Raw genomic sequence first — 26,971 nt, 5'->3', positions numbered from 1 at the left:
ATCATTTTTTTTGTGAAAATTCATGAAATATACGATGCAATCCCAAACCACGAGTTTAATGTTTTGAGAGTATGCAAAATGAATTAATGATCAATTGTAAGTAAAGAAAAAGAAAAGTCAATGAATGATTGATACTTAATATTATATTAGCGCAAAAGACACATTCTAGGTCTCTCTCTCTCTCTCTGTGTCTCTCTCTCTCCATTCTAATCTTTATATATATATATATATATATATATATATATATATATATATATATATATTTTCAATATTAATAAGATTACCAAGGAAAAGAGATTAATACTTGCTACTCTAAATTTTTTATTATTCAAAGAGAAGAGTATTTTCTTCTAAAATTTATGATTATTTTATCTACAAGCTCAATTCTAGTTTCTTGAAGTACTATGTTAATTAAGTTTATGATTACTCATCTACAAATTCGATATTAATTTAAAAGTCACCATGTTACATATAAGATTACTTATCTAATTTCTAAATTTAAATTAAAATCTTCTAGGTTAATTATGTCACGATTATAGTTACTTGAAGTATTGTGTTAATTATGTTTCTAATAAATCATCTATAATTTTGATTCTAATTAAAAAGCTACTATCTATTCAACATATAAAGTTAGAGAGATCGCAGTTAGTGTAAACATTTTTATGTCATTTTTCAAACTTTCTATTTTATCCTTAAAGAAAAACTAATTTTTACTCTGACTACTTAATCACATTTTGCCAATATAACTACTGTAACTACTCTAAACAATGTTGGTGTTTTAAATAATGTGTTGGATCTCACCTCTTTATTTTATCGTCAAGTGCATTGTTTGGATATGTATATTAATTTGAATACGAGATTGTAATTGACATTTATATAGATGTCATTGTTTGTTTGTTTCAATGGATTTGCTCTCATTAGATAATCCTTATCACAACAAAATCTTTTAATTCAGTACTTACTTTTAAGAGTAAATTTTGATTTTTGCTATAATTGGTTATCCTTATCATTAGATAATGTTAATATTTAAAAATTCTCAAATTTTGACACTATTTTACTAGTCAATTTTGTGATTTATAGTTTGTCATGTCCAGTACAACTAGTTGCAGAGTTAGAACTTAAGTTGGTAACTATCTAGTTATTTCAATAGTTCAAACGTTCAATCTTTGAAACTTTTGTATTATGTGATTTATGTTTATGAATTTTTTATCTATAATCTCAATTCTAGTTTCTTGGTAGGGGTGTGCATCGAATTCGAATTCGGTAATTCAGAAGTTTGAATTCGAAATTTTTTGGAATTTTGGCATAGGAATTACCGATCGATTTCAATTTCGAATTCACCAATTCCGATTTCGATTTCGATTCCAAATTCGATTCGGAATTTGGTAAATTTTTAATTCACCGAATTCGGAAACCTTTTTTTTCTTTTTTGTTAGATGTGTTGTTATATAATATAAATTTTATATTGCATATATTATAAAAAATATTATTATATATAAATATATTATAAAAATATTATTATATATAAAAATATTATAAAAAATATTATTATATATATAAATATACATAAATATACATATTATAAAATGAAATTGAAATAAAAAATATTATTATATCTATAAATAAATAAATAAATATTAATATATATATTATAAAACGAAATTGAAATCGGAAATTCCAAATATTGGATGGATGGTATAAAAAAAGATTAATCTAAAATAAATTGATAGTGTATAACTAACTACCTAGATGCATGCCATAATTTGTGTAGATCATTTTGTTGTGAAAATTCATGAAATATGTGATGCAATCCCCAAACCATGAGTAATTTTTTTAAACTTAATGTTTTGAGAGTATGCAAAATGAATTAATGATCAATTGTAAGTAAAGAGAAAGAAAAGTCAATGAATGATTGGTACTTAATATTATATTAGTGCATAAGACACATTCTAGGTCTCTCTCTCTCTCTCTCTCTCTCTCTCTCTTTATATATATTTTTCAATATTAATAAGATTACCAAGAAAAAGAGATTAATACTTGCCACTCTAAATTTTTTATTATTCAAAGAGGGGAGTATTTTCTTCTAAAATTTATGATTATTTTATCTACAATCTCAATTCTAGTTTCTTGAAGTGCTATGTTAATTAAGTTTATGATTACCATCTACAAATTCGATATTAATTTAAAAGTCACCATGTTACATATAAGATTATTTATCTAATTTCTAAATTTAAATTAAAATCTACTGGGTCAATTATGTCACGATTCTAATTTCTTGAAGTACTGTGCTAATTATGTTTCTAATAAATCATCTAATTAAGCCATGTGTACTCCAATCTTAAACTATAAATGCTTACCTAATGTTAATCATCATCAGGTAACCGTAGTTTGTTTTGGGATTCATAAAACATGCCCACAACTTGTGCGGGTACATGTTTATTTACAATAATACAGTCCATATACTAAAGTGGGTCCCATCTTTACAACTCCTTCTACCCGGTTTCGGTAGCTATTTCACGGTCGCTGTCCTTTGCCTGGCCCATGCTCATGTGCTGTCCTGATTCCATTTGTTCTGCCTACGGTACAAAGCTGACTCAGCTTTCCACCATAGACGCACCCATGATTCCATCCATAGGTTCCGCTAGCATAAATAGTAGTCATTTGCTAACTTGTGAGCTATTTAACTCAATCTATCTGAACTCAGCCAGAATCCTCTGTATCACTATTCGGTAACAAATTTATTGTCAATCCTATTTATCACGTGATAGTAGAAGAAATTTAAATAAATAACACATGACAAAAATTATATAAACAGGATACTTGACATAAATATAAAAATGATACTAAATTATCAGTGAAAAAGTAATATTGAGGATCCGGTGATCGAAACGACCCAAGGAGAGAAAGTCTTGGCCTACTTTTTCTTGTGGTTGCAAGTGAGTTGCTATGGCATTCGATTTTGGCTCAACTTGCAAGATCTCGCCTGCACAATAGGTACGATTTATCCATGGGAGTTTCAATTTTTTACTCCATTTCCTTTCAATTGAATTTTAGGCATGGCTGCACCTGCACGTGTATAGCCACTACCAGTGTATGTGTCCCTTCTGATAATGAATTGCGGTGGACGAGCCTCAAAATAAGAGAGATAATGTCCAATTTGCAAAATAAGAAAATGATTAAATTTGTTTGAACATGAGGAGGATGGTAATAAAAGTGGGTGTCCGCGATTGTCCACGTCACGGGAGAGTAAAAGGCAAGGGACGGAGCAGGAGACAGGGAGGATACTCCAACCTCGTCCCTGCTTCAAACTAGTATTTTACATGTATATTGCATGTATATATTAAGTACTTATTACTGCTTATATCCTAAGCTTCCTAAATTAATTTAATCAAAGAGAAAAAAAGGTGAGTAACTACTAAATGTCCACTTCATTAATGACTCACTTAATTTGATACATTAATGACTACGAATTCTATTGCAGTGCTAAGGGCTAAAGTCTCGTTTAATTTGGTACATTAATGACTAACAATTTTATCACAATACTAAGAGCTAGAAGAACCCGCATAAAAAGTGATAAACATTGGTTGACAATGGACTGCCTTAGCCCAAAAGAATTCTGGTAATTAGCGAAACACACATTAACACACTCAATCATACACCATCTTTTTGTAATTATGCCCACGTTTCTGTAAATTTTGTTTGTCAACAAAAAAAAAAAAGGAGCCTTGGAAAATGCACTGAAGAATTCTGAGACTTTAAAAATGAAGATATACATATATATTTTTTAGCGCTTTATAATGTCTCATGAACTTTTGTAAGTTAAAATTCATACCAGCAGTGGATAGGGCAGAAGTAGAGATGACAATGAAGATAGGTTCAATATGGGGAGTGTGGAAGCAAGGTTAGATTTCTCCCCGAGCGTTAAATAGGACACCCCCGGCCCACCCCCCTTAAATATAAAATTCATAGTATATAATATGTAATATATATAATATACAATATAAAATTCATTATATAATCTACATACGTGTATATATATATCAAATACAAATTTCATAATATAATATAGTTGTATATATGTAATATGAAATGAGTAATATGATATTTTCTTGTGATAATATAGTATAAATTTTTTGTTAATAATTTGTAATAAAATGATATTTTTGTCAATAATTACTCTTTTTTTTTTTATGGAATGTTGTTTATAAAAAATAATGATACTTGATTCATAATTTATGTAAAATCAAATATAGAGCAACGGATTCACAAGGTCAAAATAATTTTTAAACTTTATCTCATGTTAAATTTTTTTACTAAAAATTCAAAAGAACGATTAGTAAATTTATTATTAGTGTTTAATATATATAGCGAAAAGAGATCGCCCTCCGGGGTTTGGTCTGGTGACTAAAGTTACTAAAGATGGGACTTAGGTCCCTGGTTCGAACCTTGCCCTACCAACAAGTTGCGAAGGGTGAGGAATAGCCTACAGGATCCACTCCCTATAGGATAAAAAAAATAAAAAAAAGCAGCTAAAAAAAAAGAAAAGAGATAGGGATGCCTGTACGAGTAACGAGACGAAGGGCAGGGCGTGGCGAAGATAACAAGAATGGGACGGTAGATGGGAGGAACTTTTAAGTGATAGCCGATAGGGCGAAGAGCGGGAAATCTCTCGCCCGCCTCAAACCCCTTCCATTGCTAATCCTAGGCAAGGACGTGGGCCAGAGGACGATTGGCAAGGGATAGGTTCAGAGGCGACATCAGGGGCAAGTTCAAATCAAATTTCTTTTGATCATTGATCTATTTATTTCATTTCCTTAACAGAAAGTAGGCCTGTCGGGTCTAGATCCGGATCCGGCCCAGATCCGTGAAATTATTGCGGGTATGGGTAGGGATTTAATTCCGTTACCCGGATCCGGATCCGGATCCGTTTTATCAAATAAAAAATGAGTCGGATATGGAATATAGAATTCCGGCCCGTATTAGACCCAGATCCGGATATAAATGGATTAATAATTTAAAATATGTATATTTATTAATATAATTTAATTAAGATGATGTATTTGAGTAAAGTCAATTTGATTTATTTTCTTATTTATTTTTTTTGTATTGGTTAGAAATTAGTGTACAAGTATATTTTTTCTCATTTTCATAATTTTTTTCGAGTAGACCCGGATCCGGAACATAGAGTAAAAGCCCCGTCGCGTAAACGGGTCGAATTCAGATCCGATTTGATATGCCGGGTCCGGAATAATGAATTTCGACCCGGACCCGACTCGTTGACAGGCCTAACAGAAAGGCACCGTTTTGTTTTTAAATGAATTGGGAAGAAATAAGAGGAAAGGCAATGTAGAATTAAAATTTTATCTGTTAAATTTGATTTTTATGAAAGGAGGATTAGATCTATTTATTACAATGACATGTTTACAATGAGATAAATGGGATGGAATGAGACAAGATTAATGAAGTAATTTTATATTTCCTAAAAGAATTCTTTTCTTATTTACAATTAATTTCTTCAATAAAATATCCACATCATCATCAAACCTAATTTCTTTGTTAGTAATATTTTGAACTTACCAATATTAAATAGTTCTTGTAAATTCAAATATTAATGTCTTATTAATTTTTAACACGTAATAAAAAAAAGGATGAATACCACCAAACAGAACAGAAAAGAAAAAAGAATCATAAGGGTTAAAATATGCTCACAAATTAGACTTTGTAGTTCAGACATTTAATTACAAATTCAAATACCTTTTAAGTAATCCAATTAATTTATAAATATTTAAGAGAATTTCAAATTTTTCATCAAAATTCCTCAATCAAAATACGATCTAATAGAATCTTGAACTACCCAAATTATGTTCTACAGCAGGTATTAAAGTTTGCAAACAAAAATTTTGTCTGACTCACGCAATTCTTTTAGCTAATAACCTTTTCCATATTAGCTTTCAAAATTTTTAAATTGATCACTGTCACATCATGCCATAGATATTATTGCCTAGAACAAAGAACTCAATTAATTATAGATCAAAACTGCTAAATACATAAATAAACAAACAAAAAGTTATCTTTAGCGTGACTAAGAACCCTAAAAATTATAAAGGATCGTACACTTATTTTAAACAAAAAAAGAACCGAGCAGGTATATTTTGAGTAAGGAAGAAATTAATAGGTATATTTCATAGATATGACACAAGTATAGCAATTTGGATTGGCTTCGCGAATTAATGAGTTGAATGTAGAAATATTCGACTCGACTCGAGTGACTCACCAAGTCAACTTGAGCTCAAAATTAATCGAATTCAAATTGAATTTTGATCGAATAGACTAACAAGCACTCACAAAATAGCTCCACTTGTTTGCAGCATAGGCTCAAACATACAATAACTTGGATTATTTCTTTATTTATTTTAATCCATTTTTTATCTTTTATATTTTTAAAGCTTGTTTCTGTCTAGGGATAATTGCAAAAACCTTCTCTAAGTTTTCTAACAGTTGCACTCACTTCCCCTAAAGTTTCTAAAATAGCACTGACCTCCCCTAACATGAATTTGGGCCTATAATTGACATAAGATATGATGAATTTACTTTTATACCCTATGAGTCTAAGGTTATTAGTAAATAAATTTGGAACAAAAAAGTAATAAACAAATGTAGGATAACTAATTAAACAAGTTAATAGATATTTCTTATCTGATTAGGCACCGTAAGTGCACTTACAAAATGGCACCACAAAATAGTGCTACTTGATGCTTCAACATTGCATCATTTTGTTATTGACAACACTTGAGAGGACAATCCAAATCGTATAGTATATACACAGAAGATAAGTAGAAGCAAAGGGCAAGAAACCTCAGAGTTAAGCTCCATAAGAAAATAAGTTTTGGTGGTTTTGATTAAACTCATTTCATCTTAAGCATTCATGAAAACAAAAGTAGAAAGAAAGTAGCAATCAAGGCAAATGTTGAGAAATTTCCCATTCAAAATTTGTGGCAATTAGAAGATAATACATAAATAATCCTTCGTAGTTTCAATTTAATACACAAAGTTTCTATGCGCATTAGTGAATGAGAGTTTTTTAAGTTGGTTGTATACATTCTATGCTTTAGAACCTTAGATTTCTGAACGTATGTTCATTTTTTCTTCTGGTTGTTACTGTTGCACTTGTTCTCTTTGCATTTATATAAGTTTCACTAATTATTTCCAACTTTTAATTTTATTCATTCTTTTAGTAATTCAATCTCACAAGAGGCAAAAGAAGTAAAAATAGAACAAAATTATTATCCCTATTCTCAAAAAACTTTTTTAATGAAACTTTATTTAACATGGGCTGAATATGCTATCAAAATCTTAAATTCAGGGGAGATTAGTGCTATTTTCAAAATCTCAGAGAAGGTGAGTGCAATAATAAAAAATTTCACGGGAGGTTTCTGTAAGTATCCCTTCTATCTAAAACGATCCTAATTTTAATTATAATGAGATAAAATATTGGACATCATGAAATTTTGGAAATTCACATGTACTAAAAATAAACTGGTCCACGAGAAACGGCCTTCTTTCCCATTAGATTCTAAAGTTAAGGGACTAAATTAGTCATGATGATCGATAAGGGACTAAAATGATTAAGACTCCACAGATGAGGGACTTAAACAGCATTTTCACTTTTAACAAACAAAAACAAGTAATTTGTCAAATATCGAGGGGTGCAGCTGGCCGATGGTTCAAGCGTCCATCCATAAATTTTCCGGTAATTTTTTTAAAACCCAATAAAAAATTTCAGCTTTAGATTGAAAAATAATTTCAATACCCAGATCCGGATCCGTTTATTCTAACAAAAAAAGAGGTCAAATACGAAATATAGAACTTCGAACCGTATCTGACTCGAATCTAAATAATATATTAATAATTACTAGGCATTGGACCCCGCGGCTATCGCGGGATGCCCATATTATAGGGTTGTTGAGTGATGAGGAATATAAATTAAAGTAGAAAGAATCATAAATAGAGGGTTATTATTTTGTTGAATATTAGAGTAGTGATTGTAGATTAAGCAAATATGAGATAGTATATGTAAATGTAGAGCGATTTGAAATTGGTATTTATTGTATCTAGTGTAAGAGTGCTAACTGATGGTTTATTTATGAAGAAGATGTTTGTGCAAGAAATAGATTATGAATAGGAAAGCAAAAAGCATGTGTTTTTTTTTATATATACATCCTAATTTGAGAGTGTACTTAGGTTAATGTAAGATTTATTTAATAACATAGATTTAGAGTATTTTGTATCATAATAGAGTTGGAATAGTGGATAGAGAATTGATAGATTGGATTGATTTATTTATAAATAGATATAGTAAAATTGGTGTGATTTGTATTGTGTTTTTTAAAATTAATATGATCTACAGATTTGATGGATAATATTGGTTTCAAAAAATTTTGTTTTTTTATTTTAATTTAGTGATAAGTAAATATTATTTAAATTAATGGAATATATATTAATTTTTTAAAGTTGATAGGATGGAAAATTAGGTGGAGAATTGCATTGAGAGTGTTAAAATTTATTGAACTTTGGGTGTTGGTAGTTTATGTATTCTAGGATGATGATATTTTCATAATTTGGATAGCTAGGATGAGTAAGTGTGCATTGTTGCAGCAGAAAAGTCTATGGAAAGGATATAAAAGAATGGGAAGTTTGTTGAAAAATAAATGAATAATAGATATTTTTTGGCCAATTTTGATATAGTTTGGGTGTTGTGTGATGAGATAAATTAATAATTTGGAATAATTTGATATTATAGCTTGGTAAAATATGTGTTTATTCATTAAGTAGGTTTTTTTTTTCTATAAGTAAAGATGATATTGATTTAGTTATGAATAAATGTGATTGAAATAGATGAGAGCTGTATTTTTTTAATTAATAGAATCTGAATAAGGAAAGGATAATATTAATTTTGAGAGCTAATAGATTTTATATTAATAGGTTAGTACTAAATGGATATTATTGAAAGTAAGGTGATGCATATAAATTTTTTTTATAAGAAATGGACATGATTGCACATGAAAATTATAAAGTTTAATCACTATAATTTACAGTAGAATTTTTAAATATTTACTGTTTGATGTTTATGCGACTTATTTTATGGTACTCAAAGTTGTAGTGAATTTTGTATTAATATATATATATATATATATATATAGGTACACGATATATTTTGTAATATGTGTGGATATATATATATATATATATATATATATATATATATATATATATATATATATGCGTGTGTGTTTAGTATTTTATTTTAGGAGATATAATGGTTTAATTTTTTATTGTTTATATTTTTTGGGATTTTGTTTGTTTGTTTGTTATATTTTTATTATTTATTTATTTATACACATGTATATATATATGTATATTTAATATTTTATCTGAGCTTGTAAGATTGTTTAATATTGTTTTATCGTGTCTATCTTTTCTAGTTTTGTTTGTTTGTTATATTTGTGGTATTACTATTTGTCTTGTGATTCATGTGTCAGTGCGATATTTGTTTTTTGAATTGTATCATGTATATTTTTGCTATATATATAGGAGTTCGGTTTTAAGTATTTGTATGTAAATTTCTAGTTGTTTGGTTATATTTTTTTATAGTTTTAGAGAAAAGTTTGTCTTTTTTATTTTGGTTTTCAGTGCTATATTTTTAAATTTTGAAATATTATCAAAGTAACATTTTTGAAATAGAGGGAAATTATCTTGTATTTTTAAAAACAATTAGTTGTATAATGCAAGCTAATACAAAGTGGCACAATTGATTTATATTTATTAGATACACACAAAATTTTTGTCGATATATATAATTTTCAGAAAATCAATATTTTTGTCGATATATATATTTTGCTGAAAATAAATATATATAAAAAGGCACACAATTAATCATCACTTTGTATTGACCACATTTATGTTATGTTACTCAATCTTAAAATGCAAAAGCTTTAAATTAATAATTTAGTAGTTAACAAATATTATCGAAGTAACATTTTTGAAATATAGGAAACTTATCCTATATTTTTAAAAATAATTGGTCGTATTAGTGGAAGCTAATACAAAGTGGCACAATTGATTTATATTTATTAGATATGCACAAAATTTTTGTCAATATATATATAGATAAAGGCACACAAATAGGATGCAATAATATATATAGATTTGTATAGCCCTAAAAATTCGTGCTGCATTAGGGAATGGAAGGTAGCAACTGGAACAAACAAAACCAAAGAAACAATAATTAAGTGAGATGACATCTAAAGACCACAAGTTACAAAATTGATAGGGAAATTACGAAGAGACCAGCACAAAAGAGGACAAAATCAACACCGAAATTACAAAATAACCGGCGTCCAAGGATAATTGAAGTAGCGGACAAAAGAGGACGTGGAAGGAGAATTGCACCAGCGGACAAAAGAGACAAAATCAACACCGAAATTACAAAATAACCGGCGAAAATCACTGTAGCAAGCCCTTCGGCGCTTTATGTAGTTAGAGAAGAGATATAGTATAAATATTTTTAAATATTTTTTTTATCAAATTAATAATTTAATAATGACTTTGTAGATGGATTTGTTATTAGTTTTGGATTGATTATTGTAATTTATTTGTGATTTAATTTTATAATTTAATTTGTTTAAATTTGAAAATTGAATTTATGATTGATTTTAGATTTAATTTTGAAATATTTAAATTTGAATTTTTTTTTCGAATAGATCCAGATTCAATATGGGATCCGGTTCCAAAACCCAAAAGTCAAGACTTATCGGGTATACAGATCGAATCCCGATCTATTACATAAAACGGATCCGAATATGAAATTTTCAATTCTGACCCAAATCCGACCCGTTGACACTGCCCCATCCTCCAACACCTTCCAAGTTCCAAATTAAACCCCTCTGGAGCATGTAAAAGACGTTTCTATTTTGTGCCGGCGCCGATGAACCCCAATTTTCTCCGGAAAAGTGGAATTAGATAAATTGGTCGACAAGAGATAACCTTTATCCTCGCCTTGCTGCTGTCTCCTTGTCTTCGAAGGGCTCGATTAAATCAAGAAATAATCTTTTATCCTAGCCTTGAAGGTTAGGGTTTGATCGGGTTCGTGCTACCTCTGTCCCCATTCTTTACCGCCAACGAACGGATTGACGCCATCCTAGCCTCATTCAGCGGCTCCTGTTCCCCAGGTATCTTCCGCCATCATCCCCAAAGTTAGGGTATTCCTCGAAGCTTGGGGTAGGATTTTTTGCTTAGCCGTATTTGTTAGAGCTCATACATAGAATAAGCTTAAGCGAGAGTTTTTTTCCTTTGGATTTTCCCTATATTATTTGGCAGGAATCATGTCTGTAACAGCAGGGGTTAGGGACACAGTAATTGCAGTTAGGGATAAACTTAGAGGTAAAATTGGGCAAACCAAAGTTAAAAGGTACTGGCCTGGAAAAGCGCCTGAGTGGGCTGATGATAATGATGAGGATGGAGATATTAGGATGTCAAGGGCAGCTGCCCTTGAAAAAGCTTTCCCTAAGCATGAAGACTCATTGGATGCTGTTAGAAAAGATGACCCTAGGTTGCGGCGGTTGGCTGAGAGTAGGATTGATAATCGTGAGGAGATTAGGGCTGATCATAGACGTATCCGTCAAGCTGAGATTGTTTCGACGATTGAGGAGGAGGAGAATAGGAGACAAGATTGGATGGACGTAGAAGAAGAAGATGAAGATGCATTAGAGGAGAGGAGGAGGAGAATTAGGGAAAAGTTGCTGCTGAGGCAGCAAGAAGAAGCTGCACTCCTTCCAGAGGAAGAGGAGGAGGAAGCAGAGGAGGAAGAAGAGGAGGAGGAGTCTGAGTACGAGACAGACTCTGAAGAAGAACAACCAGGTATTGCAATGGTGAAGCCAGTGTTTGTTCCTAAGTCGGAAAGAGATACTATTGCTGAGCGTGAGAGGCTTGAGGAGGAAGAGAGGGCCCTTGAGGAGTTGGTAAAGAGGAGGAGGGAAGAGAGGAAAGTTGAAACAAAGCAAATTGTAGTTGAGAAGATTCGGGAGGACGAAGAGATTCAGAAGAACATGGAATTGGAGGCTAATGTTGCTGATGTGGATACGGATGATGAAATGAATGAGGCAGAGGAATACGAGGCCTGGAAGGCTAGAGAGATTGCGAGGATCAAGAGAGATAGAGATGACAGGGAGGCAGTATTGAAGGAGAGGGAGGAGATTGAGAAGGTAAGAAACATGACTGAAGAGGAGAGGAGGGAGTGGGAGAGGAAAAATCCAAAACCTGCTAAACCAGGAAAGCCTAAATGGAGATTCATGCAGAAATACTACCACAAGGGTGCTTTCTTCCAGTCAAATGCTGATGATCGTGCTGGAACTGCTGGCTCGGACGGTATCTTCACTCGTGATTTCTCTGCTCCAACTGGAGAGGATAAGATGGATAAGACTATCCTACCTAAAGTTATGCAAGTCAAGCACTTTGGTCGGAGTGGAAGGACTAAATGGACACATCTTGTCAATGAGGATACAACTGATTGGAACAATCCGTACGTACTTCTTCTTGCAAATTGCATTAACTGCTGATATTGGAATCTGTACTTGAATCCAGATGGAAATGAATGCTTGATGTGGTTTAATTCGACTAAATCCTAGTTTTCCACTACTGGAAACTGGAATAAGTAGCCCATTAAGAAAGTTAGCATAAAATATTTTTCCTTTCTAGTTTAAAGTAAGCAAGCAAAATTTTACTTTATACAGAACAGGCAAACTTTAACTTCTCTCTGATAGGTTGTATATATTTATAGTTTTGTTACCTTTTTTTTTTTTGCAAAATTGCATTATGATAATTGCTTGCTATCATGTGTCAACAAATGTTAATCCTAGTTTTCTTTGCTATACATCTCAACCGTTATATTATGCTAGATTTCTCCTTGCTTGGTTCTAGAAAAAGGTTCTAGTAAATGTAACTTTGCAGGTAAATTATGTGTTTATGATGGTAAATGAAGATAGAGTGAGGACCTATTTGTGTCTCTCTGCAAATGGGTAATTTTGAAACAAATTATGTATTCTAAACAGTTCAATGATTGCATTCGTACTTAGTTCAATCCTGACAATTTGGACTGAGACACTGAGATGTGCATATTGTTTTCTTCATCTGAAGAAGCAACCACACAAGAGGTTTTTAAGTATGTTACTTTTACAAGAGGTTTTTAAGTATGTTACTTTTACAAGTAAATATCTGACGAAATACTAGATGGTTGATTTTGAACACCTGTTGGTGAATTGATTTTGACCTTTCGTCGTGAATTATGTTTTTCTGCTGCTTGATGTCTTGATTCTGAGTGCAGATGTAATTATTTGTGTTATGTTCTTTGTTGCAACCATTATGACGTGCTTGGAAGTTGGATTGCCATTGGAGTATTCTGATTTCCATGACGGACTAATAATTATCTTGTATCTGTGCAGGTGGACTTTCAATGATGCCATGCGGATCAAGTACGATGCAAAGATGGCTGGAATGAATGCACCTATAGCAAAACCTAAAGGAAGTAAGAAGCTAAAGGATTGGGAGTCTAAGTGATGCTGCATGTCAAACTTGTTGTGCAGACATATCAGGACGCATCTCTGTAGGTTATCTGATTATTACGTGAAGGTTTCAACCCGTTTTTTGATGGCTCTGCTATTGTAGCCAAAAGTAGTGCTTCTCAGTGTGGTGCCTTTTCCTGTATCTCAGTAGTAATGAGTTGTCTTTTTAGACTACTCTCACCCCATCACAAATCGCCCAGTTACAAAATGAACTCTTGTTATACTCATGGTCCTTCTAGTTGCCTGTATTTCACAATGATATTCTCTTACCCTCTCTAGGCGCCCAAATGGCATGGATTGGAATCATGCATTTTGTACACCTGTCTTTAATCTAGGCGCCCAAAGAGGATTTACTGACTCTTGACTGCATCCGGCTGATGGCATTCAATCCTTCGGAAAGTTGCAGTTTAGCGTTTTCGTCTTTGGTCACCCTTTTGTGAATTGGGAAACATTTATATTGTGCTTCGTCTGAGTTTGAGAACCTTGCGCTCTCATTAAACGGCTTTGCTGATGGACGCTTGTAGTTGATGGGTGTGCCTCCCAAAGACGGCAAAACTGAGATTGCTCTCATTTATGATGTAACGCTTCTCTTCTGATTTATTCGGTATAGATACAGCTTTGATTCTAACTCCTCAATCCAGAGAAGATCAACCTGGGATCAACTTTTACACTTTCATGTGTTGATTCGAGGCTACAACAATCTAAAACCACATTATGTTCAAGGATCTTCATGGTCTTGTTTGGATTGTGGTGTTTTACAGAAAAATTTTTATGTTTATTGTAAATATAATTATGTTTTTATTTCATATATATTAAATTGTTATGGTGGAAGTTGCATGGTAATAAATAATTATCTTGAGATTAGTAAGATTTTTTCCTTCCCAACTTTCTTCATGCGCTACGCATGCCCGTCTTGTCGTCGGGAGTGAAAGTGTGATGGTTGTGTCTCAACCTTTTTTGTTTGGAGCTAGGACGGTCGTGGCTCACTTAAAGTGGTCGGATTGTTACCAGTTCAATTGGTGATAGGATCAACCGCTAGACACCTGATTAATCGAACCTTATAATTCGGTGTCTGTCGCAAAGAAGACAGCTGCCGAGCCGAGTCGACAGCACAAGTTCATCTGTAAAAATACAAGAGTGGTTGGGGTTTTGTCTACAGTCTCACTCCTATGCTGAAGTTAGTTATAGATCGAGGGTTAAAGGTACAAGTAGTTGGATGGTTCGTAACGTGTACCTGACTTGCAGATAATGATGAGTAATTATAAGGGAAAATTCAATGGACGGGATTTGATACCTATGCCTGATTAATGATTAGATGACAAGCTATAGCGACATATTCAAACATAATTCTGATCACTAAGATGGTGGGCGGTCACATCAACCTGTCAATTATTAGTCATCTCATCCACTAAGGTATTAGGTGTCGGAGTCTATAACTGTGCTCAAGAGAATAGTGAAGTTGGGTCAATTAACCGAGATGATCCTTCATCTCGAGACGACGAAAACGAGATTCTTGAAGAAACTAAAGAGCCGAGATAATCATCTTAGTATTGAATAACCGAGGTGGTAACCACACTTCTCGTTTATAATTTGCTCTGCGATGCAACTACTTGTAAAACAAAACCCAAGACAAATCCTAATCAAAATTCACATCTCACAAGATTGAACTAGAAAAACCCTGACCCCTCTAGATATTTTTATTTTGATAGAAAGAAAATGGAGAGAAGTTTAGGGGGAAATTCATTTCATTTCAAATATAGTGTAGGCTACCGATGCATTTTTAGTTACTGTTTTGTACAACTCTCCTTTAAGTAGCGTGACCAAATCAATCCTACTAGTTGAGCCGCCCATCGAAATCGATTTAAACACGAATAGCGGAAGGGGGGATAGGAGAAGAACTCATCAAACCAACCCAAAGTGAAGAAAGGGAGTAAACCGGGTTGAGTCAAGTCACGGAAAACTCAAACGTGAAAACCATTAGAAAATATTTTGAGATAATTTCAAAACCCCTTCTAAGCTTTCTCCTAATATCACTTAGCACCTTTGAGATTTTTAAAATTTCATTTACCTCCTCTATCCACTTGACAAGATTAGATGTCCTTTTTAATAGTCACAAATTAATGCCATTACCCTTACATTTTTAATAATTATTAACAAAAAGTTCCCAAACAAAAAGAGATTTTTTAACCCCAAAAATAACCAAATAACAATCCAATATTAGTTAGTATATTATATGTATCTAGATGGTGGTAGATTAGCAAAGGAGGTGATTAAGTTAAATTTAGTAACATCAATCACTTAAAAAGATTTTTTGATAAATAATTTACACCTTAAAAAATTTTGTTGGACGATCTTAAGGACTTCAAGCAAATACACAATGTAATTCAAGTTGTATTCGAAATTAAAATAATCTTTTTTATACATGTAGTCTGCATGTAAAGCCTACTTATAGAAAAAAATTTATAAATAAGCCATTTTTAAAATATTAATCAAAAAACGATCTCATGATAAAATATCAAAAAATTGCCTATACTTTTTTTTAGGTGAAAACAACATGGGCAATTTCTAGGTATATTTAGTTTTACTTTCTAGTCTTATTTTAATTTTAATTGTTGATGTAAGTTTCATAAATAAGACAACATTACCGTAGTATTGGAAGTAGAATTTTTTCTCTCTTTGCTTTCTCCTAAAGGGCCTAGAATGTTACAAAAAAAAAAAAAAAGTAAATTCAAGGGGTAAACTAGGACTGTAGTTGAAATTTGACTTTCTCCGCTCCTTCCATCACGGACCCTAGTGAAAACAACATCCTCTACTGAAGAAAAATCCAATTATTTTCCGCCCCTCGCCCTCTATTTAATCCATATCTCAGTTCCTCGATCATTTCTCACGCCTGCTAATATATACCTAAAGAAACTCATTTTTCCATACCGATAACCTGCATTCATATATACATAACTCATTCTTGGGAAGTGAAGTCAAAGAAACCTTCGACGATGGAACCTGACTACTTCGGGGATGAGCAAGACGAGAAAGACTTTGAAGCTGAAATCCCCCTCGATGAGGAAGAGGAAGAGGAAGCACAGAGGACTACTGTTTCTGAAAATCTAAGCACAGAAGAGGTTTCTTTCTCTCTTTTTTTTCTTGCTTCACTTCACTATAGCTCGGTTCTGCATATGTCTATTTTCCTATCTCTATCGTATGCTGCGCTTTGAAGTATATAATTAGTGTTCGGGTACATGTTTTTTTAATGTATATCAGGGCAAATATACTTAGCCCTAGTTCTTTTTCTGTTTTTTTCCCTTTTTCCGTTTTGGGCGTGTGATCAGGAGCTGGAGAACGTGAAGAAGAAGCTTAAGGAGATTGAAGAAGAGACTGGCAACCTCCGCCAAAAGAGTGCCCTAATTGAGAAGGAAATTGGGGGTGCTGCTGAAGGTGAGATTTACTTCAATCATACACATGCAATCACAAAAACACAGACACCGACAGCCAATATTTGTATACATTTTAACATTCACTGGGCAAAATGTTAGTCGGATCATATTCCTGCAAAAACACATCGGTGCGCACACAATGTTTTTACAGAAGTGCATATTGAAACCAAATATTTGATGTCATAATAATACATTTCCGGGGGTTTTTTTTTGGCAATCTTTACTTGTGTTTCATCATTTCCAACAAGCTTCTGTAAATTTATGGTAAAAGCTATAAAGGGAAAGTAATGAGCGGCAGCCCTCTTGCTTGGGTGCATCTTAATAGAAAATAAGATATGATGACAAAAAGAGTTTTGCAACATGTTAAAATGACACTTGGTATGGTCATTACTTGACAGCAATGAACTGTTATAAGTTATTACTTCATGTGTAATTTCATTTATGAAGATAGTGATAGTTGTTTTGCTGGTATGGATATAAAGTAGGAAAGCATAGTGTGATATCTGGAAACATTTACAGCAATGGCAAATGGTTGTGGTTGGGCCCCTGGAAGTCAAAGTTATGCTATTTATGTTTTTGTGCCACATGAAACATGTGGCAAAAACAAATGACACATCCTGGGTAATTTGAATACTCAGTCATTGTATCGATGAATGGAGAATGTTTCCGATTCATGTAGGATATACGAGCAAACAATTTTTGGGCCTTGGAACCAGATCAAGTAAATACCCTAGGGATGGTTTGGAATATCTTTAACTGATTCATGTGTGGATAATGATCATTTGAGATATTAGTTCAGATTTTCTATTCTGTAAATAGAGCCATGGATGATATCTTTAGAAAAGAGCATGAAAGAAGGATGGATTTTTTTGGGTTTTAATGGCAATGTTAATAGAGGAAGAAGAGATGAAAAGCAAAGTGAAATTAGGAAGGGAATAAAATGCCAAATGTAGACAGATAAGTGGTGGTAGCTGTTAGATTCATTTGAATAAGGGTTATGCTTATAGTCTAATTCATTGGAATCCGAGACTAGTATTGCTTAACGCGTGTCTTTATTTTCTAGATTGGCTTCCTTCTGCTAACCACTTCTCAACATTGAGGATGAATAAATATTGTTGCTTTATATGTGGATATACATATTTAATTCATTTGAACATCTGTAGACAATCTACAAATTCCAGATGATTAATGTTTTGTACCTTCTCTAGTTCTCTTAGACGTCTTGCTATGTTGCAATTCTGCTGGGTATTAATCTGGTTACTTATCATGAAAGATTTATATACATTTGCTAGGTCATGAAAATTCAACTGGTGCTTCTGATGATGGTCAGTCTGAAAAAGAGGAGGTGGATTCCCGTTCAATCTATGTTGGAAATGTGAGGCTCAAACCCCATCTTACATAAGTTGCTTATAAACATTTGTTTGCCACAGTAAAGTTTTGTCAATACTGTAGCACAGAAATTAACTGGTTTTATGATTGGTTGGAAGGAGATGTGCCACACTGAAATTTCATCCTTTTAACATCTTAAAATTCATTCATTCTGTGTTTGAACGGAATCTTCTTAGAATCTAAATGTGATGGTTTCATCTTATTGCGATGGAAGTGCTATAAACTATTGTTTCGTCAAGAATTTCTGGGTTGCATTGAAAGTAAGTAGTATAAGGTGGTGAGATCATCTCTTTTCTTGTTGACATGATCTAACCCCTGACAACTAACTTGTGGGAAATCTTTACATCTCTGTCACTTTCAAGTATCTAAAATAAGCAGTTAGTCGTACCCCCCAACACAGACACACATACACAAAAACAAAAGGGGAAAAGAAACAAAGCATGCTTTGTCTCAGATTCTTAATAGATTTTAACATGTTGCATAAACTCTTGAAAAATTTCTAATGTGTTTAAACACAGAAGAAAATTGCAGCAATCAAGAGCAGCTTATAGCTCTGACTTTCGCTTTATAGTAGATTGTTTTTCCTCTTGAATGTGATCTCTAAGTCATTTATGCACAATTCCTAGAATTGCTTGAAGTCACTATAATTACTATCCGTTATGTATTGCTATCCGTTATGTATTGATGACAAAGAGGCCTCCGTCACAGAACAGCTTTTCCAAGCCTTATGCCAGATTGCATGTTTGGCAACATTCAGTATTGTCTTCTAGATGTTAAACTTTTACATCTAGTTTGCTACGTTTCATTAGTCATTGTTTCACGAGGAGGGTGTGTTGGTTCATTATAACGCATCCTTAAGGGTTGCCGATTTCATGCCTCTAATTTTGGTTGTGGTGCTTTATATCAAAGGTATCACCACTGATAGGAAGGATATTGCTCAATGTCAACATAACTGGAATGTACAAGTTCACAGTTCGATGACATTGTATGCCATGAGAACTTAATTGGTCTTGCAACTGAGATTGCCTTGTTTGTGTTCCCTCTTAGGCTATATTGACTGGGATTTCGTTGTCAACTTTGTTTTTTAATTGCCCTCTTCACTTGTTAGGTGGACTATGAATGTACTCCTGAGGAAGTCCAGCAACATTTCCTGTCCTGTGGTACAGTGAATCGTGTGACAATACTGACAGATCAATTTGGTCAACCCAAAGGATTTGCTTATGTGGAGTTTGTCGAAACTGAAGCTGTTCAAAATGCTCTCATGCTAAATGAATCGGAGTTGCATGGTCGTCCAATTAAGGTTTTGAACGTCTCCTGCTTGAAGACTTATGATCTTAACCTCCGGTTTTCACTTAGACAACATTCATGATTTCCTACAGGTAATGCGTAAGCGGACTAATATCCCTGGAATGAAACAGCACAGAGGAAGGCCGTCATTCAGGAGGGGTTTCACGCCAGGCCCACTTTCCCACCAGTCATATAGTTATGGGTAAATATTGCCTGTTGGATTGTGCTTTTGTTATCAAAGTATTGGCTGCAATCATTTTCTGGTTTAAGAATTTAGGTTTTCATACTTTTGTTGAAGGAAAAGAAAATCCTGCAGTAGCTGGGATTCTCTTCTAAACTTTGTTTTGCATGCAGGAGGGTTCCGAGGTATAGGCGTCCAACGCGCTATAGTCCATACTGACGGACGTCCCCGAATTGATGACATGCTTTTTTACCGGGCCTTGATTGAAAGAAGCATTGACATTTTCTGGCTCATGGCGGTCACAATTTTGTATTTCTTATGCAGGACTTCGTTTTTAGCGACTTCTAGCAGCATGCAATGGTAGCAGGGAAACTTCAATTAATATCTGAAACATACATGTAGCTCGCAGGTTGTTTTGGTGTTATGTAGGTGACAAATTATAGGACAACAATAGTATGTTGTAATCAACTGATAAAAATGTTGTTTCAAGTTAGTCCGAGGTGACCTCAGGCCTCGTACTAGCAACTTTCGAGCCCTTGTTTGTACTTTGTAGGCATTGTTCAAATTGACTCTATTGGAGATGCTTTAGACTAGCTGTGGGTTAATTCCATAATCCCATTAGTGCTTTGAAGGAAATATTTGAATGATTACTCTGCAGTTATTTCTGGTTACATGCTTTGATCTCTCTTTTCAAGTCAGCTTATGGCCGGAATTGATAACACAACCCAAGAAAGAAGGGGCTCAGGTATGATGTAATTGGGATTTCCATTCCGCCGTCAGTCCCTAGCTGATAGGCCCATGGTCCTCCTTTGTACCGGAAAAGATTAACGCTACAAAATCTGGTGTTTAATGGTCTGCGAAATGGACAAGTTGGTGAATGAATGCGAGTCTTTTGCTTGGGATCAAAGGAGGCCTGTGTTTGTTTATAAAAAGCAAAATTCTAAAGCAGACATTCTAATCGGCTTCCGAGTGGATGAGTAATTTGGAAAAGTTATGAAACGCTCGTGGAAGAACTAACTGCATTTAGGACTTTAGGTGCAATAGGAGCGAGTCTGCTGAAAGGGAGCCGATCTGAGGAGCTGTTTGAAACTATTACGGACGGTTTACAATAAAATATCTTTCGGCAAATCAAGGCCGTACAGTTGCAAATCAAATTGAAGATTTTTTTAAAATAAATATTTTGTATTGTTGACTGTATTGTTCTGTAGGATGTACGTAAGAAAAAAAAAATGTTGTTAGAAAATTTTTTTTTTTGAAAACAAAATACTTATAACAATTTTGGCTCCGTTTGGATTAATTATTTTTTAAGATATTTTTGAAAAATTTTATTGTAATAGAGTTTTTAAAGTATATTTTGAGATATTTTTAAAAAATATTTTGAAATATTTAAGAGTAGTAGATTTTTAAAGTATATTTTTAGATATTTTTTAAATATTAAAAAAATTTAGATTATTTTTTAATGTACTTTTTAAAAATTTTTGTAATATTTAAAAAATTAATTTTTGAAAAACTGAAGGATTCAATGAGTACAGGACTGTTACCTCAAGAAAGGGATTGCAATTGGTAAAGATGCCAATAGGCCTTGACCAACGATTCAGAAGCTATCAAAAGAACATTACGAATGAGTAATCTGACGATCTCACCTACCTCTCTCGAACTTTACAAAATATCATATACCTCTCTTGTTAAGTTATTGGGTCCTATTTATGATATTATTGATGATGAATTGATAGATATACCCTCAAAATTTATGATATATTTTGAAACTATTTTGACAGAATTAGTTAAATGAGTAATGCGAATGATTAACCAACTTGACTACAATATGGATGCAAAACTAATAGCAAATGATTAGCCAACTTAACTTCTATTTGCTCTTTATCGTTGGTTTTGATGTGCACAAAGAGCTATTGGCTTCTACCTTCCAAAATGCAATAGGCACCTTGCCTTTTCCATCAATTTCAGATACAACCCCTGAAATTTCATTGTTGTTAGATGGTTTGTACTGTTCAACAAAAATGAAGCCCCGTTTGACAAGTGAATTTTTAGGTGTTTGTCTAAAATTTTATTGTAGTTTACTGTAGAAATTTTAAAAAAATTTTTGAAATGTGTATAATTTTGAATATTATGAAGTGCATAGTTTAAAAACTTTGAAAGTTTTTTGATATGTTACTGTAATTAAAGTTTTTAAAAAACTTGTAGTACACAAATTTAGCAAAAAATTCAAGTGCCAAACAAGGCCTAAATCACTAATGATAATCTTGAGAGCAGATAAGGGATGAAGTTTTTTTCTCTCTCCTGATACATATTTAAAATTGTTTGTGCATTTGAATTGGGTCAGATTTGATATACTCTATTGAGTTTTAGGGGAGGTGGCCGATATTTTGTAAAGTTCAAGGGAGGTGAGTGAAACTGTCAGAAACCTCCCCTGAGATTTCTGAAATTATCCCATATATTTATATTGAAAACCCACGACTGTATGTAATTGTGAAAAAGGGAAACAAAATTAACGACGTTTAAAACCTGAAAAAAAAAATACTCCTGAAAGATAAGAATGTTTTGATTAAGAATTTGCTTCACCAACGTGGTAATTAATCGACTCAAATAGTTGTCTAACGAATACCGTTTCGACTCCTCTTCTCCAGAAAAAAGGTCTCGAAACGAGAGTATGCAATTTAGGGCTTTAGTTTAGCCACAAGAAGAAACCCAGTAATGGCTTCCAATAATGATGCCAACGACTCTGAAAAGCCACCTTCCTCGTAAGATAACCCATTGTGCGAGAATAATGCGTCCCAATCTGAATTACCCAAATTTTAAGATTGTTTTTTAAAAGATTTTTTTTTTTTGCTCTTTGTAAATGAAAATATAAATCCGTGATTTCAGGCCGAAGAAGAGTGTATATAAAGATCCAGATGATGGTCGGCAACGCTTCTTACTTGAATTGGAATTCGTTCAATGCCTCGCTAATCCCACTTACATCCACTGTATCGTCTTCTTCTTCTTCCTCCCATTACTTTTCACTTTTATTATCCGTAGTTCGATCATAAAATCGTCTCTTTTTTAAAAATTTTTAGCACTAGTTAATCTGTCGAGTTTGCTGGTATGTTGCAAAAATGATAGTTCTGTTACTTTCCGGTAGAGCTAAGAACTATGGAAGGAGAATGCTATGGGCTTGGATTTTACGTGGTTTACTGTGCTTATTATGTATACTATGCTACTAGTAGTATTTAATTAGTATGTATTTGTGTTGAAGTTGTATGGTGTACTCAGTTCAATTTGAAAATTCTGCTATAGATTTAGCGCAGAATCGATATTTTGAAGATGAAGCATTTATTGGGTATTTGAAGTATCTCCAGTATTGGCAACTCCCGGAGTACATTAAGTTTATCATGTGAGTTTAGAAGTTCTGTTGCTTTTTCTATGGAGCTCCCCTGCTAATTTCTTGTAGGCTTTATACTTTGGCTGTATGAGTGCTCATTTTTTTGGGAATTGTCTTTAGGTATCCCCATTGCCTTTTCTTTCTCGGGCTTCTCCAAAATCCCAACTTTCGGAATGCAATGGCCCATCCTGCCAACAAGGTCTGGATTTTCAAGACCTATTTGCGTATTCCATATCTCCTTTTTCCTTATGTTTATGTTGTGTAGTAGGAGTCTGTCTAATTTCCTATGCCCTTGCTTTCTGCTTCTTCTCCAAGCGCATTTATTGTTGAAAAGAAAGAAATGCAAGGCATTGTCATCTTTTACTGCGATTGAATTAATGGTATGACAAAAAATTGATGCTAATTACTGTCATTTTTTGTTTAGTTTTTTTTTTTTTTTGGGGGGGGGGGGGGGGGCTTCTTCATATAGCTCCTCCAGTCACTCCAGTGCTTTCTCATAATTAATCCATAAATCATATGCAAGGAACTTATAACCGTAAAAATGAGAATAAATAGAGCTCTGGGTTAGACTCTTGTTTTCTCGATTAATTGAATATCTTAATCTTGATTGTCCTCGTTCGACGTCAATTTTATGGTGATTTTGAGTAAAATATCAATGAACATATCCTGGAAATGATGTTGGATTCAAATTATAGCTGCCTGGGTTCAAACAATTTCATTCTGGTTTTAATTGAACCTTGACTTCTGCATTATACAACCCTTCTTTGGGTGTTTGGAACTAGATCTTTTGGATGAGTGGTATGTATTTGGATTTGAACTCTTTAAGTCTTCCAGCATTTCTTTTACTTTGGTAAGGCCAATTCTTAATAAATGAAAAGTAATAATTAATAGATGAGGTGACATGTAAAAGAAGATGATTGTCCCATCATCCTTCACTAAGATGGATTTTTTTGGATTATAAAGAGAAATGTTGCTACTTGGTTGAATTTCTGAGGATTAATCTCTTGTATTCTTACTTATTATGAAAGCAAGTTTTTGAAATTTTATATTCACTCTAGTTGACTCTGTTGGTTAGAGGAAGCATGTTTAGTACATTTGTACATACTGCTCGGAAGGAGCCTCAGTCAGGGGATGGAAAAGTTTTTTCTAGGTTGCTAAATGAGGTAGAAAGTAAAAATGCTCTGGAATTTTCTTGATGAATGGCCTACATCTAACTTGCTGGGATTGTAGACCCATATTATGGATGCTATGATTGAGGAACATTTCTTGCTGTATATGGTAATTTGGCTTTTAAGTCTTGAAGAGATTGGGAAAGCCAAAACAATTGATCCTCAGTTATTAGGTTGATATAGGCTTTTTGTTAAAAATGTAGTTGTCTCCAACATGATTGCAAAAGCCAAAATTGTATGAGAACAAGGAAACTCAGTAAAATTATATAGAATTCTATTCCTCTTTTGTGTTCATTGATATGCAATGCTTTGGTTCCTCAACGTATCTTTTTGGTGTACACTCTGGACATTGTAGGAATTGGCACATAGGCAGCAGTTCTATTTTTGGAAGAACTATCGAAACAACCGATTGAAGCATATCCTTCCAAGGCCCCTTCCTGAACCTAGTGCTGCTCCATCTATTCCCACTCCAGTTCCACCTCCACCTGGACCACCTACAACTTTATCTGCTCCTTCTCCTGGTCCTGTACCTTCTCCAGCAGCTTCAGCACTCTCTCCAATGCAATATGCCATTCCCTCTGGATCTGCTTTTCCGAAGAATGATCCCAGAAACAGTGGGGTTGATCGAAGAAAGAGAAAGTATAATCTTGTCATTTCTATTGTTGCTTTATCTTTGACTTCGAACATTTATCCAACTGAGTCCTTTTAGCCGCATACGTATTAAGCAACTTACTACACAAGGCACTTAACAACTCATCTTATCTAAACAATTTTTATTTTTGACAGGAAAGATGGATGACACTACATTCATCTCTGAGCAACTGTGTTGTGCATGGGATAAACTATTGAAGGTACTGATATCTTTACACTCTTGGGCTTGACTAGATTGAGGTACAGTGCGTGTCCAGATAATTTCTTCATCAATTCTGAAATTTCAGTAGGGTTCGTGCAATGAATATGTTGTGATGGTTATGTATTTTTCGGGTTTCGCATTTGTGTACATCTCTACTGGCCGGAGAGAAAGAACTAAAGAATATTATTTGTTATTCCCATCTGTTCTCCATGCTTGTTCACATTCTGTTTTGTTTCCCAAAACTGTTAGTGCTTCTGCTGCAGATCCAAAAGTTGATGGTGAAATATGCCAAATAAATTTTTGTCAATGATGATAAATGCTGCTTCATATCACCTCTCAAATGAGTACTGAGTGCAATTTGTTGTTTGAGTGAGCAAATATCTGAGCTGCTTGGTTGGACATTGCTCATACAGAAATCTGGTAATGCACCCAACTTTAGTCCATTTAACAGCATAATACCGAGAAAGCATGTGATTGTACAGAGAATGGAAACGAGTGCGTCAGTTATTTCATCATTGTTGGTAAATATTCGGATTTATAAGTTATCTTTAAATTTGATTTTTATGGATGATTGTCTGTTTTTGAAGTTATATTAGAAAACAGTAAGTATTGAGTGCTCAATTAAGTTTCAACGGTTGCTGCTACATCGCACTTTCAGTTGGCATGTTTCCTCTAATATTAGAGTTTCATTAAGGTCTGAGTGCTCGTAAATAGATTCCATTTTGTTTTTCTTGATCGTTTAGGCTGCTTAGAACTCAAGATGTAATTGTTGGTTTGTCGTTGAGAACTTTCCGCGTGATATGTTAAAAAACAAGTGTTTACTTTTGAGACAATACTACTACTAGAGCGAAGTAGTACACTGTGTCTTTTCACCTTTAGAGTTGAACAAGAATTGTAATATTTGTGTACGCGAGAAGGCTAAAGTTCCCTTGTGCTCCTGTATTTACGTTGCAGGTGAATATGGATGGATGGATGCAGCACTCTCTTCCTGTTGCTTCTGAAAGCTTGTTAGCTTTTAGGATCCTGGTTGGAGAGACAAGATTATTCAAATGTGCTGCAAATAAAAGCTGCCTTCTTGAAAAAACTGGACTCAGGCAAACATCTGGTTGTGCTTATTCTCCCTACTTTTTTGGGGCTTTCCAGTTGTACAGACGTAACAGAGCTGGAGCTAGTGTAACCTTAGTCCCATTTGAAATCTCATTTTCTCGATTCTGGTTCATGGTTGCATGATTCATTAACACCATGTGTTGCATTCCTTCCATCATCAGTACTCAAGGAAAGCCACGAATAATGAACAGAATTTGACCTGAGATTCGAACAAATTGTAGAGATGACTTTTACAAACTTGCCTAAATTTTCCAATTATTATTATTATTTTTTTTTTTGGTCAATCTCACCATCATCATCATGGTCTTCCTTCAAAAAAAAAAAAGTCTCCACGTACTACTGCTCGATGGCCTTATCCATGTCCGTCTCCGCCGTTGACCAAATCTGCGTTTACTAATTCCCAAAAATTGTTAATCAATTATTGGTCCAGCGTAGCACTAGCTTCCGGTGTTTGGTGAGATGAGAACGTCGGTGGCTCGCAGCGTCCAACCGCAATGCCACGTGCTCTCTTCTTTTTTTTTTTTTTGGGGGGTTAAATTACTAGTATCAATCAATCTCG

The 26,971-nt window shown here is 33.7% G+C and overlaps 3 protein-coding genes across 4 annotated transcripts; all 3 read left to right on the top strand.

Moving 5' to 3' along the window:
* Positions 1-10,885: 10,885 nt before the first annotated feature.
* LOC113725229 (uncharacterized) lies at positions 10,886-13,973 on the top strand. The gene is made up of 3 exons (XM_027248268.2): positions 10,886-11,228; positions 11,377-12,577; positions 13,497-13,973. The coding sequence occupies exons 2-3, from the start codon at positions 11,382-11,384 to the stop codon at positions 13,609-13,611; spliced, it is 1,311 nt and encodes a 436-aa protein (XP_027104069.1). The 5' UTR covers positions 10,886-11,228; positions 11,377-11,381; the 3' UTR covers positions 13,612-13,973.
* A 2,507-nt stretch (positions 13,974-16,480) lies between these two features.
* On the top strand, positions 16,481-20,575 carry LOC113725230 (polyadenylate-binding protein 1-like). Its single transcript, XM_027248269.2, has 6 exons — positions 16,481-16,735; positions 16,943-17,048; positions 18,340-18,422; positions 19,545-19,736; positions 19,816-19,925; positions 20,078-20,575. Exons 1-6 carry the CDS (start codon positions 16,610-16,612, stop codon positions 20,121-20,123), a joined length of 663 nt encoding a protein of 220 aa, XP_027104070.1. The 5' UTR covers positions 16,481-16,609; the 3' UTR covers positions 20,124-20,575.
* Positions 20,576-22,482: 1,907 nt separating this feature from the next.
* LOC113725228 (mediator of RNA polymerase II transcription subunit 31-like) lies at positions 22,483-26,524 on the top strand. Of its 2 annotated transcripts, none has more exons than XM_072073697.1 (7): positions 22,483-22,663; positions 22,788-22,888; positions 23,199-23,295; positions 23,404-23,482; positions 24,808-25,091; positions 25,239-25,303; positions 26,260-26,524. In XM_072073697.1, the coding sequence occupies exons 1-6, from the start codon at positions 22,617-22,619 to the stop codon at positions 25,249-25,251; spliced, it is 621 nt and encodes a 206-aa protein (XP_071929798.1). In that variant the 5' UTR covers positions 22,483-22,616; the 3' UTR covers positions 25,252-25,303; positions 26,260-26,524. The 2 variants fall into 2 exon arrangements, with proteins under 2 accessions (XP_071929798.1, XP_071929799.1); XM_072073698.1 differs by lacking the exon at positions 26,260-26,524 and adding an exon at positions 25,569-25,785.
* The last annotated feature ends 447 nt before the right edge of the window (positions 26,525-26,971 follow it).

The sequence above is a fragment of the Coffea arabica genome, chromosome 2c, assembly GCF_036785885.1.
Source record: "Coffea arabica cultivar ET-39 chromosome 2c, Coffea Arabica ET-39 HiFi, whole genome shotgun sequence".
In the NCBI taxonomy this organism is placed as follows: Eukaryota; Viridiplantae; Streptophyta; class Magnoliopsida; order Gentianales; family Rubiaceae; genus Coffea; species Coffea arabica.
This window is presented reverse-complemented; position numbering and strand designations above follow the sequence as displayed.

Coding starts and splice junctions, on each gene's coding strand:
- LOC113725228 (XM_072073697.1), top strand. CDS start 22,617: ATGGCTTCCAATAATGATGCCAACGACTCTGAAAAGCCACCTTCCTC. Junction 22,889..23,198: donor TAATCCCACTTACATCCACT/GTATCGTCTTCT, acceptor ATTCTGCTATAG/ATTTAGCGCAGAATCGATAT. Junction 23,483..24,807: donor TGGCCCATCCTGCCAACAAG/GTCTGGATTTTC, acceptor TGGACATTGTAG/GAATTGGCACATAGGCAGCA.
- LOC113725230 (XM_027248269.2), top strand. CDS start 16,610: ATGGAACCTGACTACTTCGGGGATGAGCAAGACGAGAAAGACTTTGAA. Junction 19,737..19,815: donor TGCATGGTCGTCCAATTAAG/GTTTTGAACGTC, acceptor GATTTCCTACAG/GTAATGCGTAAGCGGACTAA. Junction 19,926..20,077: donor CACCAGTCATATAGTTATGG/GTAAATATTGCC, acceptor TTTTGCATGCAG/GAGGGTTCCGAGGTATAGGC.
- LOC113725229 (XM_027248268.2), top strand. CDS start 11,382: ATGTCTGTAACAGCAGGGGTTAGGGACACAGTAATTGCAGTTAGGGAT. Junction 12,578..13,496: donor ACAACTGATTGGAACAATCC/GTACGTACTTCT, acceptor GTATCTGTGCAG/GTGGACTTTCAATGATGCCA.